Raw genomic sequence first — 15,243 nt, forward strand, 5'->3', positions numbered from 1 at the left:
CAATCGCCTCGGCGATGTAGCGAAACTACGATTAACGCAAACGCTCCTCAGTTGGCGGGCGGCAAACTTGAAAGGCGCTGGCAATCTTTAGCTAGAAATGCATCACACTTGGAGAACAATTTGTAACTCTCAAGTTCTTACATATCAGCAAATTATGCAAAACTACAAGCTGGATATCCCTACCACTGCAAACTTTCTACTTATTCCACTCCGCATTCTAGTAGACACTCTATTCAAGTCAAGCGGACATTACTCACTAATAACACTATCAAAATTTCTTTTTTGCCTGCCAAATATACGCTGGAATCACATTCTATTTCCGGCAGTCTTTTTTCTAAGTGCACGATACCACGGGGTTTCTCCTATTCGACAGCCGTGCCAAGCACAGAAAGTCACTTTTCTTATCACTGCGAATTGCGACTCGGTTTTTAACGGTTGGCAATGGGATAATGAGGTTGGTCGGTTCCTCCATAGAATTTCTTTCAAGATGGCGAGTCTCCTCAATCCCCTGGTCATTGATTTTCGCGTGTGCCCGTTTTACTTCACTCAGTATCTGAGTTATATGCTCGCATTCATGTGTTGCGTAGTTTTTACAAAATCACGAGTTTGTTTAATCTTGTAAAATATTATAAAATATAAAAGAAATACCCTTTCATACCTTCGTAATTTACAAGTTTTACATGCTTGAACAAATACATTCGTAATTGACAAGTTTTACATGCTTGAACAAATAGGCAGTGTTTAGAAATGAAATTCATATCATGACACTTTTAAAGAACACATTTTGCCTTTGCAGCAGAAACTTACTTATATATATTAATATATATGTACTATTGACTGTAAGAGCATTTTGCGATTCGGATAACCATTAGCAGGCATTCTAGGGCGCCATCTTGTCTCGGAGCAGCGCGAGTTCTTCAGTGATAACTGCGAAACGCGTCAAACGGCGGCGGCTGCGGCTGCGGCTTGTGCCACAAATTTGGCGATTAAAACAGAGGGGAGAGTGCCCCGTATTGGGGGCAATATGCATCTGCATATAATGTGTATATGAATGATGCGAGTGTGTGGACGCTGGCTATAATGACGAAATGTAATTGGGAGCAGTGAGATGGCGGGGCTGTCGCGCTGTTATCGCTGTCGCTTTTGCTTTTGCTTTGAGTTGCTTTAATTAAAAAGTTTCGCTCTTTGTGGCAGCGCAACAAACAGCCGAAAGCAGTGCACATTCAAATTCATATTTTGATTTTGTGTTTTTTTTTGTTTTTTATATAATTAAAATGCGCTCCCGAATGCATTGCGAGGCCGTGGCTGTAGCCAGCTTTTCTCCTGTCCAGCTGGCTGAGATGGCCGATGGATAAAGCGAAGAGCAAAGGATGCGATATTAGTGTGTGCAAGATATTAACAGCATATTTGACATAACAATATGGAGAGTGTCCTGCGAAGACAGCAGCATCGCCAACAGGAAGCAATTTCTCATCGTTTACTAGTTTTTATTAGCCCACTCAAACCACTCAAACTCAAGAAACTCAAACCATTCAAGCCACCCAAACCACACGCATTCACATCCGCCCACCAAGAAGCATTCATGGCATCCTTATAAGGATTCTTGGCTGCGGCCAGGACATGCCGGGCAGCTCATAAGACAACATAAAGTATGACAGACATTTTGGCAACACTTTGCAGACCGTTAGCAGCCCCGGCTTTTTAAATTGTTAATGCCAATGCTCGGGGGAGTGGCGTCCCATTTCGGCAAGACAAAGGAGCTGTCATAATTCGCTGCAAAATATTGTCACCCAACCAGATGCACTCTCATATGGGGCCAATTTGCCTTGGCCTGGCACTTCTTGGCTCCGTTTTCTGGCACAGCATTACTTGGCCATAATACGGCTCCCAAAATCCTCTCCAGCTGCCCGGAAGTACGCGCCATTTTCTAATATTGTAACGGAAGCAATTAATACGATCGTAACAATGCGAGAAGTCACAGTCACAGCCGTCTTTATGGTAATGCTCTTCATCAGGCTCTCGTTATGAGCTGCAAGTGCAGAAGATACAGGATACATATCCTCTAAATCCTGTACAGATACAAGGATTCAAAGCTTCCCCCATTAGCTTCTTAATAAACAAAAAAAAAATAAATAAAATATTTCCGAAACGAAGCAAGCACTCCACACCTATTGTGTTTCTTTTTGAATTACCTTAGTTGCAATAAATTTCATAAATAACACAATAACTAAAGCTGAGTTAACGAGACATGTCCTCGCCCACCACTTTCGACCGCGCCATGCTGGTGGAGTACAGTGCCGCATTTATGTACTACATTGAGAAGCACAAGCTGATGGAGGTGATGAGTCGGCTGCTGGCAGAGATTTCCGTGGCGGATGGAGTGACGGATGTGCGCAGATGGATGGGCGAGAACATAACCAGGATCGGCGTTGAGATCTACACCAAATCGATGGACGCCTTCCATCGGGGAGTGAAAGCTGATTTCTACCAGCTGCCTAGGAACTTCTACCACCGCATAGTGCTGCACGGCAAGCCGGGATCAGGACGAAGGTCCTTGGCACATGTGCTAGCGCAGCGCTGGAACCTCCTAGTGCTGGATGCCGATGTCCTGGCCTACCACAGCATCAACAAGCCAGACCAGGACGAGCACTCCCGACTGCTGCAGGAAGCCATTGAAAAGGATTGTGTGTACAAACGGTCGCAGGCAGTGGGCAATCTTATCCAGAACAGACTGCTCCAGGAGGACGCCCTCCACAGGGGTTGGTTGCTGATCAACTACCCCAACAATAAGTGCGAAGCTGAGGAGCTCTTCGAGGGCTTCACTGTGCCCCCGAATCGATTTGTCTTCCTGCAAGTCGACGAGCGCATGGCTCGCATGCGAATCCTGCTCAATAGCTACTCGCCAGGACCTCAGGCTCACGTCACTTTCCTGGACCGTCAGATGGCCCAGTTCCGGAAAAGCGAACCTGCCCTAAACGCCTACCTCAGCCAGCGGAGGGAGGTGGTCTATGTGGATGCCTCACCTTGTTTCGAGCAAGTCAAATGCGAGATCATCTCCGAGCTGACCAAAACTCCCTATGTGCTGGGTAAAAAGTACGGCGAGGCAAATGCCAAAATCTGAATTTGATTCGCAGCCAGCCACTCTGCATCTAAATTGAGTAACAATGTGTTCTTCAAGTCCTTTCTGTGATTACTCTCGTTATTATTATTCTTATTTGCTCAAGTGTCGTTGCTCGTCTGTCGTTGTTTGTGTTATTATTGCCTTGCTTTTTTTGGTTTTTCTGGGGTTTTTGGGGTCAGGCCTATCAGACTTCTAGCCGATGCCCCGTCCAACGAGAAAATATGGCTACGTTTTCGTTAGGTAAACAGTAGAAGCAAAAGAGACCGCAATGCGAAGCGTGTGGAGAAATATGCAGACTATAAGATACCCATTTCACTTCATTATATTTTATTCAGAAACCTAGTAAACAAATCTCCAGCAAAGCAAAGCAGCATTCTCCCCTCGAAAACGCTGAGTAGCAAAAAATGATTTTCTATTTAAATTTCCACCACTGGAAAATGTGAACAGAAAAACAATAAAACGCAGGAAAAAACGAGAGGAAAATAAGGGAAAAACAAATGATTTTATGACCACAACTTAAGTGCTCAATTTTTAATTGTTTGACGACGCTGATAAGACCCGTGGAGGAAAGCTGCCGAGGGCGGGGAGACTTTTTAATGGCACCCAAAAGTTCAATCAAAGTTTTATACATTTTCGTACTGCCCGAGGACTCGGGGGTTCAAATTAGTCGCCAGCAGGTTGATGATTATTGGAGTAAATATCTTTATTCCTCAAGGTTTTCCCCAGTGGGCCGTATCCCGGCGCACAAATAATTAAAAAACGCACCAAATCGTTAGCAGAAAATAAATATATATACACCACAATCAGGGAAGCTTATATTATAAGAAAGTGGCTGTACATGTGCATCATTTAAACGTCACGGTAATTTATTTTATATGGGAAAAAAGGTTAATTTCACTATTTAATTAAGTGCACATGCGGCGATAACACAAATCAAAGCGATCAGCGCACCACCTTGATGTCAATGGTGAAGCAGCAGCGCTTCTGCGAAACCGGATCCTTCAGAGCCCAACGGATGGTGTAGGGACTCAGGGGGAACTTGGCCTCGATGGGCACCTGGGTGGTGTAGGTCTGCTTCACTCCGGCTCTCACGGGACAGGTGGTGTACTTGCAGGCCTCGCGGTCCATGGTGAGCAGGGGCAGCTCCACGTTCTCGCTCTTTGCCCAGCCCAAGCTGGCTTTCAGGGTGTCGGCATCGAAGTTGGGCGTGAAGTCGAAGCTCATCTCGCTGTTGTGCTTGCGCCGGATGTGGCAAGCCGCATTGGAGACGGCCTCGGGGCAAGGGGAAACCCTCACCTGTTGGATGGTACAGGTGTCCACGCTGTCGGCACAGGGCTCGAAGTTGACCACCTCGGCGAAAGCGGATGACGAGATCAGGACGATGGCGAAGGCGATAGCCTGCAGCGAGCTGAGACGCAACATGGTGGATCGACAGCCAGACACGGAATGCAGGCACTTCCAGCACGGACTTGGAATCAAAGCCGGGCTTATCTGCGTACCCGTTTGACCCCTTGAACTGGGACACATCTGTGACCACAGGCGTGCATCAGCTGATTAGATTCGAGCGTCTTATCGGAATGTACTTGGAATTGTAAGGGTGTCGGAGGCGGCATTTGAAATTTTTGTAACATTCTGATCAAATATGTTGGGAATTATAAAAAAATAAAACAAACATGTGGCTGTTTCAAAAGGATTAGTAATTAGTTTATTTTTATTTAAATTTTAAACTTGAAACAATTGGTTAGTAACAACTCAAGTACATAACCCTTCATTTGATTGGCATGCTCTACCTAATTAGTCACTTCAAAATGAAAATCCTTATCAGCCGCATTCCCCTGTTCAGTTTCATCAGCCTGACAAATCCAAGGTCAAACGAGTTCAATTAATGGGTATACCGCAAGTCTTCCCTTTACAGATAATGAGCAGGTGCCGCTAATTACAATAGCCAGCAAGAAATTCAAGCAAAACTATACACAACATAGTTTATAACCCACATAGAAAACACTTTAATTTCGTAAATCCTTTATATATAAAAAAAAAGAATACGAATGTAGTAATCCAAATATTTGGTGGTGCATCCCTGGCAGAGCTTCTTCCTAGCGCACCACCTTGATGTCGATGGTGAAGCAGCAGCGCTTCTGCGAAACCGGATCCTTCAGAGCCCAACGGATGGTGTAGGGACTCAGCGGGAACCTGGCATCGGCCGGCATGGTGGTGGTGTACGTCTGGGTGACTCCGGATCTCACGGGGCAGGTGGTGTACTTGCAGGCCTCCCGGTCCATGCTCAGCAGTGGCAGCTCCACATTCTCGCTCTTGGCCCAGCCCAAGTTGGCTTTCAGGGTGTCCGCATCGAAGTGGGGCGTGAAGTCGAAGCTCATCGTGAAGCGGTGCCTGCGGCGGATGTGGCATGCGGCATTGGCAGTGGCCTCCGGACAGGGCGTCACCCGCACCTGCTGGATCGTACAGGTGTCCACGCTATCCTCGCAAGTCTGGAAGTTGACTACCTCCGCGGAGACGGAGACGGATGACAACACCACGGCGAAGGCGACGGTCAGGAGCGAGCTCAAACGCAACATGGTGGATCGAAAGCCGGACTCGGAATGCACGAGCTGCTGGAATCAATTGGATTGTGGCGCTAGGGGGCTACACTCTAGAAAATGAAGCATGCCAATGTTTCTTAAATATTTGGAAATATTCGAAATGGACCTTACAGAGAAAGTTCCTATTATTCTTTTGTAAAGCAAACCCAAATTTGAAAATACCCGAATTCCAAGTTAATTGTATGCCAATCAAAACCAATGGTTAGAGTACAAAAGCAAAGTTTTCAAAATCTCGAGTCCTAAAATAGTGCTTATCAACAGCTGGGAACTAAGTGCTATCAGCAGGCAGCGAACGTCGTGCCGTGGAATATAGAAGATAGAGTACAGAGTATAATTAATTGTTTTATAATAGGCAACTAGACCATAATGGAAACTCATTTGGTACCGCTGACAAGCACTAGTCAGCCTGCAATTTGAGCCCAGCAGTAGAGTGGAATATGTATAGAGCAAATGGCAATCGCATCCAGAACAAATGAGGTCCAGTTGAGGTTGTCAATGCCCGTGTCGCAGATCTAAGGCATCTGCATCTGCCGGGCACAAAACCAATTGATTTCGGCACCCCGCGCCACATGACAAACAAATCGTCACACTTTTCAGTGTCGCAGCCCCGAGATGGCAAACGACAGTTGTCAGTCAGGGAAGCCCAGAGATGAAACTGCAGGAGAAACTCGAGACGAATGCCGCGGGTCTAAGGATGAGGTCCCGAGATGTACAGTGTGTACATACACATGTGCACTTTGACTATCGAACTGGGAGCTGTCAATAGGAGGCAGCCCGACAATTGCACGGCTCATTTGCGGGAATGCATGTCAACAATCGGGGACAACAAACAACAGGCGAGGCGATTGACAACCTGACACCCCCAAGCCAACCCAAGCTGCACTGCGAGAAATTGTCGAGAAATGGCCAAGGGCAACTTAAATACACAAGTGCAATTATCAAATTGAGAACCCACTGCAAACCCATGATAAGGTATGTGGTAAAAAAACGGTTAAACCTTTATTATTACCTTACTTATCATGCAATGCGATGCGGGCGATTTTTCAAGTTTTATAGGGGAATCCCCAGGAGAATGCAATTAGCCGCCGAGGAAAACGACTGGCAAAGCGCAACATTTTCCCTGTTTTTCTCCAAATTTCCATATCTCCGTTTTCATATGCAAAACATGTTTTTGCGCTCTCAAATTTGTATTCTCAAAAATTGATAGGAAAGTTTTGCAGCCAGCCAGAGCATAATTAACACTCAACAAACGCGTTCCTCCGTTTTCCCTAATGTTTTTCGCATAAATTATACAAAATATGCTACCCCCTTGCCCCTCATTTATGTATGTATATTTCCGCGGCGACTTTGCGCCTTCTTTTTTTTTATCAAAGTCCAGTGAACGGTGAATCAACAGAACCGAAACCCAAAGCGAAACCAAAACAGAATTAATTCATTAAAGAAATATGCAAAGCATTAAACAAAAAAAAAAGAAAAAATAAAAACAGCAGCGAAAAAATGGGAAAAGTATCAAGAACTTGATGACGACGGGGTGTTGAGAACAAAAAACTGAAATTTATGTTTTATTACTTAATGAACTTACCGCAAATTAAGCCAAGGGTGGACGAGGTTACTGGCCAGGGGAAAGCGGAAAGGGAAAGGGGAAGGAGAAGGGGAAAAGGGCACTGAAAGACGAGGCCTTGTCTTCAATTAATATGCAAAAAATGTCAACATGGACTGCTGCTCATCAAAGTGGCAGCAGGAAAAGCAGGAAAAGCGAGAAAATCGGGAAAGTCCAGTGGCGAACACTTGAGACAACAGCAAGGAAGTGACCGGACTGCAAATTGGTTAGCAATTAATGGTGACCATTTTTTAATTGAACACACGAGCGAGGAATTGGATGGGGTATGTTATCTGAATGAGATAAAAAAAGGGTTGATTCTCTCGAGCTTTAAATTTAAATCTATATATATATATATGGCTTTGTATAAATAATTGAATGCAAATATATAAGTAACCAAGGCTCCTCCTAATTCGATTTCATTAACCAGATTTAGCGAAACTCTTTCATAAATTGCAGCTGAGCCAAAGCCGGCCATCATTTGCGGGTTAAATGTAGCTTGTGATTTGGCCAGATTTCGGCTCCACTAATGTGCAGCCCCCTCCGCTTTTCCTCAAGTAATCCCCTATACCCCTGAGATTTTCCTCGAAATGGGGCCGGCGAACTTGAGCAAATCACCTCAAGGGGCCATAAAAAGCGAGCGAATGGAAAATACAAATACAAATAAAAACAAGCGCCAGGCAAAAGCCGCCACCAAAACGAAAAAATAATGAGAGTATCTCAGGGTGCTCTTGTATATATCTGTATATCTGTTGGATTTTTATTTCTTGGAATAATCTGGCGAGCACACGACTAATCTTCGTTTAATTTCATTTGCGCCAAGCAAACCGAAATTGAAATAGTCCACGGGGTGGCGGGTGGCGGGTGGAAATACCTACATTTGCTCCGCAAGGACAATGTAAGGACATTTCGTGGAGCAGTGCAACATTTCATTGGCTGACGGGGGAGATCAAAAGTATGCGACACCGTGGCTTAATTCGATTTTAACAATTGCAGCCAGCCAATGGCAAATGCCAAAGGACTCGACGAGGTCCTGCCATTCCGCTTCCACTTCCATTCCAGCCATCTAATTGAAGCGAGGACGAAGATGTCCTGATGTCCTGGAGACGCTTCTCCTTGGGCCACATAAAATTAATCCGACGTGTGGCGCCGCTTCTTTGTCAGCGTCCTCAGCGATTTGAATTTAAATGTGGCTCTTCTTTTTTTTACTCGCCTTTTTTATTCCCTCTAAGCCAAGCCAGAAAAATATAAATAAAAAGAAGAAGTCGAGTCAAGGAACCTTCGCGAATTGAATTAAACGTGTCCTTCGCCTCGCGACGCTCCATTTTCCCTTCGAGGTGTGGACAAAGGGAGCCTCACAATCATCGTCATCATCATCATTATCAGCATAAGCATCAGCATCAGCATCTGAGTGTATTGAAAATTTTATTGCCTGGAATAATTAGGCGAATTAAGCACACAAATTAATTGCCACTCGCAGCATATGTGAGAGAAAAATACAAGAACGCAGCGAGTTCAAACTGATTTACTTTTATAGGCACAAAGCCCTGGCTCTGAAATTTACGAGTGGCTCGTTCTTTTGCGCTGATAAAAGTGGACTAATCGCAACACAAGACAATTGCACACAGAGGAAATGAGCCGAGTGAGCTCACTAACCACAGATGTCTAATTGTTCTCACCCATTCACATATGGCGCACTTTGGGTTAAGGTCTTCTACCCGCATCAAGAAACTCACTTCTTATACTATGATTCACTACAAGAAGATAAAACTAAAACTTAGTTTTTCTTGAACAGATTAAGCAGCGGACTCAATTTCCTCGATCGCCAAGTAACTTGAGAAACACCCATTGATCCTAGAAAACCCCATCTGTTAGCAGAATCTAAATCCTCTTCAAACCCTTTAATTAATATCCAACAGTACTACCCTGCAATAATTTCTCACTTAGACAGCAATGTCCAACTTTTGCCAAGTCTTGTACGTACAATGTAATACTTTTAGCCCAGTCCGCTCATCCATTTTGCCAACGAAACCCCTGAATTAGTGGAAACATATGCATCATGCTTGCAGGCAAACAAAAACATTTCATGCAAAAAAGGTTTTTAATTTAAATTTCTTGACTTGACGTGTGGCATGTGCCGACGTTGTCGTCTTTGTCCCCTGATGTCTGAGTCTGAGTCTCAGTCTCAGTCTGAATCTCATTCTCAGTTTCCGTCTGAGTTCTGGAGTCTGCACAAATGTGGGCAAAAGGGCAAAGTCTCGAAGGGGCAAAGAAACTACCCACATACTACGGCGTACATTGGCCATGCACAATTGACGCTTACATTGTTCTCAAGAATTATTATGCGGTTCCCAGCATGTGTGCTCCTGGTTTCAGTTCCTGTTCCCCCAGCTCCTCATCACTCCAGCAACCTTATCACTTTACCTACAGGCAAGCAGCCGAAATTGGTTACAATCTCACTCAAAAGAATGGCCATTTTATCTGGGCCATCAAGTCCAACACACATGTGGCAGGCCCTCAGACTCAAATTGAATCCCTCGGCGAGATGGGGCGGAGGTGGGTGTGCTTCTTAACCCACTCAGCCACTTACCTCATTCCTTTCTAGCGCACTGGAAAAAAATGAGAGTCACCTCTTAAAGTTGCTAGCATTGGCAGCTCACTTTAGTTTCTTTAAACAAATTAGTAGTTCTTTTCAGTTTCTTGAAAGTTACATTCAAATGCAGGCACAGTAATTCCGTACTTCCACCCCTTTCTCTCAGTGCAGACGCCTTGACTTGCGGTCCTCGGAAGGCAAGACAAATTTGCCCTAAGCCTTTAAGAGGCGACCACTGCCGTGGCTTCTGGCAACTGGATAAGCCGGGGCCAATTAATATGGCTAGAAAACGGAGGCACACATTTTCCTCGGGCCGCCGCTCATGTGTGACCCATAAATTTTCATTTTATTGGCCAAGGTGCGCCCGCTTTTCCGGCAAACGGGCCAAAACTTTTAATTGTAATTAATTTCGAAACATTTCTCCGACGGCCGCACGGGTGGTCCCGACTTTTGGGATTCGCCAGCCGACTTATATGCTGATTCGGTTTTGGATTTTTGTTTTCAAGTGCTGCCAAAGTAAACACCGTCGGACACGGCGCACTATTTTTGCCCAGCATTGAGACGCTTCGGAAGCGGATAATCATTGTATATACACAGGGAGAAATCACAATTGTTGATTATAAAAACCCTGTTTTAAAAATCAAGATATAACTACGCGCTGCAAAGAGCTTAGAAATATGCAATTTATCTCAGAAAACCATATTGTTTGATTAGAACGTGCTTAAATATATCTAAGGTAAGTATTTGTTTCAAATGCGACTAAGTATTTTCTGCCGTGCAGTGAAATGTAAAATGCAAGGCAGCAGTTCGCGGTTTTGCCCCAGTCTTTCGACTGACTGACGTTTTGTTTGCGTTGCAAAAAGCCAAACTCCGTGGGTGGCCACTGAAATGCAGAGAATGAGATATTTGCGAGGGGAGCACGGTGTCGCCACCGAATTTCAAATGGTTTGGGGCCTTACCAGGTGATGCTGGCACTTGAACTTGGTGCAGAACGAGGAATGTGGCCACCAGAGATGACAAGGACACACGTTCAGTTGACAGGCAACCGAGGTGAATGACAGCCGACTGAACAAATAGAACAAATGGACAAAGTTGCACGATATACCTCTGTATTTTTTCTCCACTGTTTACCATATGAAACTGGGTATCATATCTCTGCATTACTTCTCGGAGCAACAAAACTTGCCAGAAACTTTCGACCCTCGTATGCAAATGTCTTGCTTCTTTATCGGGGCACAAAGTTTCTCATATCCCGCAGGACATAAAGGACGCACAACATTCAAATAACAGGATTATAAACTAAGAGCTCGAGGAACGGACAGCGGACAACGGACAACGGACAGAAAAGGCGACAAGTGCGTGCCGTGTCTACTAAGCACTGTAAAAAATCAGGAACACTGACAAATATCGACTAACGATTAAATTTTCTGATTAGTTAATTACTAAGCGATTTCTTTTTTGAGATAAGCATCATAACAGAAGTAGTTGATTACCAAGAAGAATGCTTTGAAACATTTAATACAATTCACATATGCTTTTTCCGCAGTGCATCGAAAGATGTCCATTCCAGCTGGGACTGAGACAAATTTCTTGGACTCCAAGGTGTTGCACGCACTCTCCGCCTCTCGAAAAGCCCCAACATTTGAAGACCCTTTGCCAATTTATAAAATCTAACTGGCCGACATTCGAGCTCATTAAGGAACGAAACCATAGTTAGTCGTTAAACTATTAAGACTAATGAGGGTTGCCCTCTACTCCATGTGCCCATAACACGCCCTCCCAAAAGCCGAACCCTGTCATTTATAGAAACGCAAATTTATCAGCCGCATGATTTCATTGCCGTCCATTGCTAAAAGCTGCGCAGCTGAGGCCCTGAACCCGAAAATCTCTATCTGAAACTGAAGCTGAATTCGAATCTGAATGTGTTTGTGGCCGAGTCACGTAAGAAATGTCGCATGTGGGCGGTTCGTCATCGTTCTCCTGCTCATTTCGAGATGCCGAATATATATCTGAATCTGAATGTGACTGTGAATCAGAGTCCGATTGCACGCCACCATCTCGGTATTGCCTTCACAAGGTGCCGCCTTCAAAAGTCGAGTGTTGAGCTAGCAGTTTTCAGCACGTTTCGCATTTCGGGGCTGTGTGTTTGTCTTGTGCTTTCCGCGAATCGCATTTTGGGTGGCCGAAAACAGAGGTTTTCCTGTACAGTGATCGCTTTGGCCTTCTCAGCCCAACAAATTAAAATAATGGCATATTTCGAGGACAATGAAGTTTGTAGTTCGCTTTCGGACCTACGGGTTTAATTTTACCAAAAATCGTATGCATTTATTAAAGATTTATATTTCTATTTCACTAAACCCACCGAATGCACCAACCAAACTCCAAAGTATCCACATATCTCAGCGCCATCAAGTTTGACTTTTATTATTTGCCTTTCGCCGGTCGCGTCCTTGTCGAGCTATCACCTATCGAAAGCCAAGTCTTAACCGCAAAGTGTTAAAGTTCCTATACATATGGCTTACGGCTTACCTTCCCCCGCAGATCCTATCCCCAAAAAGCAATTTGCGGACGTGCATGAAAAACTTTTACTGCCAGCAAATTGAAATTAATGTGAAGTTTCAGTAAAAGTGGCTTAAATGCACACACGGGCCGCATTTGGGGAATTGCTGCAGGACAGGACAGGATGGACTTGGATGGGATAGAAAAGTTTCTCCGGGAGGGCGGAGAATCCGAAAGATACTTATGTTATTTTGAAATACTTAGACGCTCCCACACATATTCAAGATAGTTTTGTGCCTTTGGCAGTTGCTGAGCCGCCAAAGCTGTTGATTATAAGTTTCTTTTTCGTCGGGGACACCTTACACAACTTCTGGCAAATGATATGTTGAGGGAGTCTCTTCTTAACCCATTACTTGACATTTGAAATATCAGTAACTGGTTATAATAATATTTAAGTATAGATAATCATAAATTTGTGAAAGATATACTTGTCTAGCTACGCAAACTTTAATAAGGAACATTCAAAGCCTAAGCTCTAAACTTAAGTTAAGAATAAATTAGAACCAATTAAGAACCAATTTTTAATATAATTATATTACTTCTAAGTTAATTTTCTTAGCTTTCAACAATCTGTCTTCAACCCATTACCATGCCGAAAGCCGCCTTTAATGGGTTAAGGCTTTGCCCTTCGATTTCCCCGAAGTCCTTCGCCTGAGCTTGAGGTTGAGCTAACGATTTGTGAATTGCACTTCCTGTCGGTAAATAAGAGAAAACTATAAATTCCTAAAATGTTCTCCGCTCCTCGAGAGCAATTTGCATGCATGCGTGATGCCTCTTTGGGCTTCCTTTCTGGGGCTTCCTTTCTTGGAGGTGCTTCTACCCACGCGCATCTGTATCTGCAGCTCCATCACCATCACCATCTGTATCTGCATCTGTATCTGCGTCAGTATCTGTATCTTCATGTGAATCTGGCCTGGGTTGCGTGTGTGTTTGCCTGGCATTTGTTGGTTTAACTGCAAAAGTTTGTCTTTCAAATCGAAAAGTAGAAAAACGCTGCGTTCCATGCGAGTGAAGCTGCAGTTTCGGCTTCTTCAAGGACCTTAAAGGCAATATCCTCGAGTGCAACTTCATCAATATGTATATGCGCTGCCGAGGTTTTCTTTTTCGCCAAGTGTTTGCCTTAAAGTTTGCTTCGATTACTCAGATATATGGCGTCCGTTGCCAGTTTACCCCCACCAACTCAGGTGCCCCAACCCGCAGTTCACATACTAGTATATTACCCGATAAATGCCCGATATCGGGCGCAGTCAACTGATCCCAATTCGTTTTCCCTGCCTTGCATTTGTATTTGCATTTGCATTTAATATTTGCTTGTTTGTTTGCCTTTCTGTGCAGCGCCGAGAATCCTTTGTGCGGCGTGTTTGTTTTAAGTGAATGATGCAAATTTGATGCTCTTATATAAGCGCAAAACTTTTGCACATGAACATGAATAGAAACTGGAAAGCTGAGAAACTAGGAACTCGGAACTGGGAAACTGTGAGCTAGGAACTGAACCGAGAACTGGGAGCTGGGAACTGGGAGCTCCAAACTGGGAGTTTCGAGAACGAATGGAGCATTGAGGAGATGCAAACTTTTATTGCAGACTAAAATGAACTTCCGCTCGGGCAATGGCAAGGAAGTTCATAATTTCAGCTGATTTGCGAAAACTTTCGCCACATTCGCTGCTCCCCCACTCAAGTGCACATACAGTGTAGTACGGTATGGTATTGCCCCGTTCTTTGGCTGTTTAAAGGCAATTTGCCTGACTTGGCTTTACTTGGCTCCACTTGGCTCACTGCGGTTCGGGGCTGTTGACGCTTGTTGACAAAGACATTTGCCGGGTCAATTCCAATTCTGCGATTGTTTTCAAGTGCTCCTCGCACTCGAACAAAAACGAAGTAGCTCTTGAAACAAAAAATAACTTCTTATTACATTATTTTGCAACCATTCAAAGCTAAAGCTTAAACAAACAAAGCTTGACAAACTAGAACCCCGTCTTAGTTGATAACTATCATATGAGGCATTTTTTAATTGCCAAGTTTGTTTTTTCAAGAACTATGCAAACTGTTTTCGCAGTGTGCCCTTGTTGGTCTTCATCGTTTGGCGCGAGACAAAACAGCAAACACGCAGAACATTTGATTTGTTTACACAAAGGATGGCAGAAGGATTCCCGCGAGGGGCGGAGGATGTGCGAGGGCTATGGAGTATCGGCAGCAGTGACCAGAAGGCGTAGGTACACACACACACACACACACTGTATCTGCACAGCTGAATGCCCGAGTATCTCACGGATACGCAGCCCAAGCCCGACTCACGGATACCATGTGTTGGCCAAGTGTTTGCCACGGCATGTGAAAAATCTACGTCCCTCCTCAACGAAATTCCTCCATCTCTGAAACGCGCTCTGAAATTCTCGCCGTGAGGTGTGAATCCGCATGGAGCTGGAAACCGACCCGAAATTTCGACTTCGACCTCGCAGAGCAAACGGAAATCAAATGCAGACACACACCGCACATCCCTTTTGCCGCATTTTTATTTTAGGTACAAATTTCACACTTTGTTTATGCACGAGCCCGCCTGCCGTGCGATCTTTTTGGTTTCGAGACCTCTAGGACCTCTAGAAAACGCTCTTTTATCCCGCATCTCGTGCCAATTTCGCCAGGCGCACCGGCGCTTCCTCACTGAAAAATCTAAATGTCTGAATGGGCGTTAACGGCGCTGTGTATCCTCGAACCTCCCACTCCTTTGCACTCCTGAGTTATGATTTCACACATTTTCCGGCCACCACATG

At 44.6% G+C, this 15,243-nt stretch overlaps 3 protein-coding genes across 3 annotated transcripts; 1 reads left to right on the top strand and 2 right to left on the bottom strand.

Annotated features, from left to right (window-relative positions):
• The first annotated feature begins 2,150 nt into the window (after positions 1–2,150).
• LOC120452940 lies at positions 2,151–3,223 on the top strand. Its single transcript, XM_039637421.2, has one exon. It carries the CDS (start codon positions 2,249–2,251, stop codon positions 3,119–3,121), a length of 873 nt encoding a protein of 290 aa, XP_039493355.1. The 5' UTR covers positions 2,151–2,248; the 3' UTR covers positions 3,122–3,223.
• Positions 3,224–3,890: 667 nt separating this feature from the next.
• Positions 3,891–4,579, bottom strand: LOC120452942 (MD-2-related lipid-recognition protein). Its single transcript, XM_039637423.2, has one exon. The coding sequence runs from the start codon at positions 4,541–4,543 to the stop codon at positions 4,064–4,066; it is 480 nt and encodes a 159-aa protein (XP_039493357.1). The 5' UTR covers positions 4,544–4,579; the 3' UTR covers positions 3,891–4,063.
• Positions 4,580–5,103: 524 nt separating this feature from the next.
• Positions 5,104–5,849, bottom strand: LOC120452943 (MD-2-related lipid-recognition protein-like). The gene has a single exon (XM_039637425.2). It carries the CDS (start codon positions 5,695–5,697, stop codon positions 5,218–5,220), a length of 480 nt encoding a protein of 159 aa, XP_039493359.1. The 5' UTR covers positions 5,698–5,849; the 3' UTR covers positions 5,104–5,217.
• Positions 5,850–15,243: the final 9,394 nt, after the last annotated feature.

This window comes from Drosophila santomea, chromosome 3R (assembly GCF_016746245.2).
Source record: "Drosophila santomea strain STO CAGO 1482 chromosome 3R, Prin_Dsan_1.1, whole genome shotgun sequence".
In the NCBI taxonomy this organism is placed as follows: Eukaryota; Metazoa; Arthropoda; class Insecta; order Diptera; family Drosophilidae; genus Drosophila; species Drosophila santomea.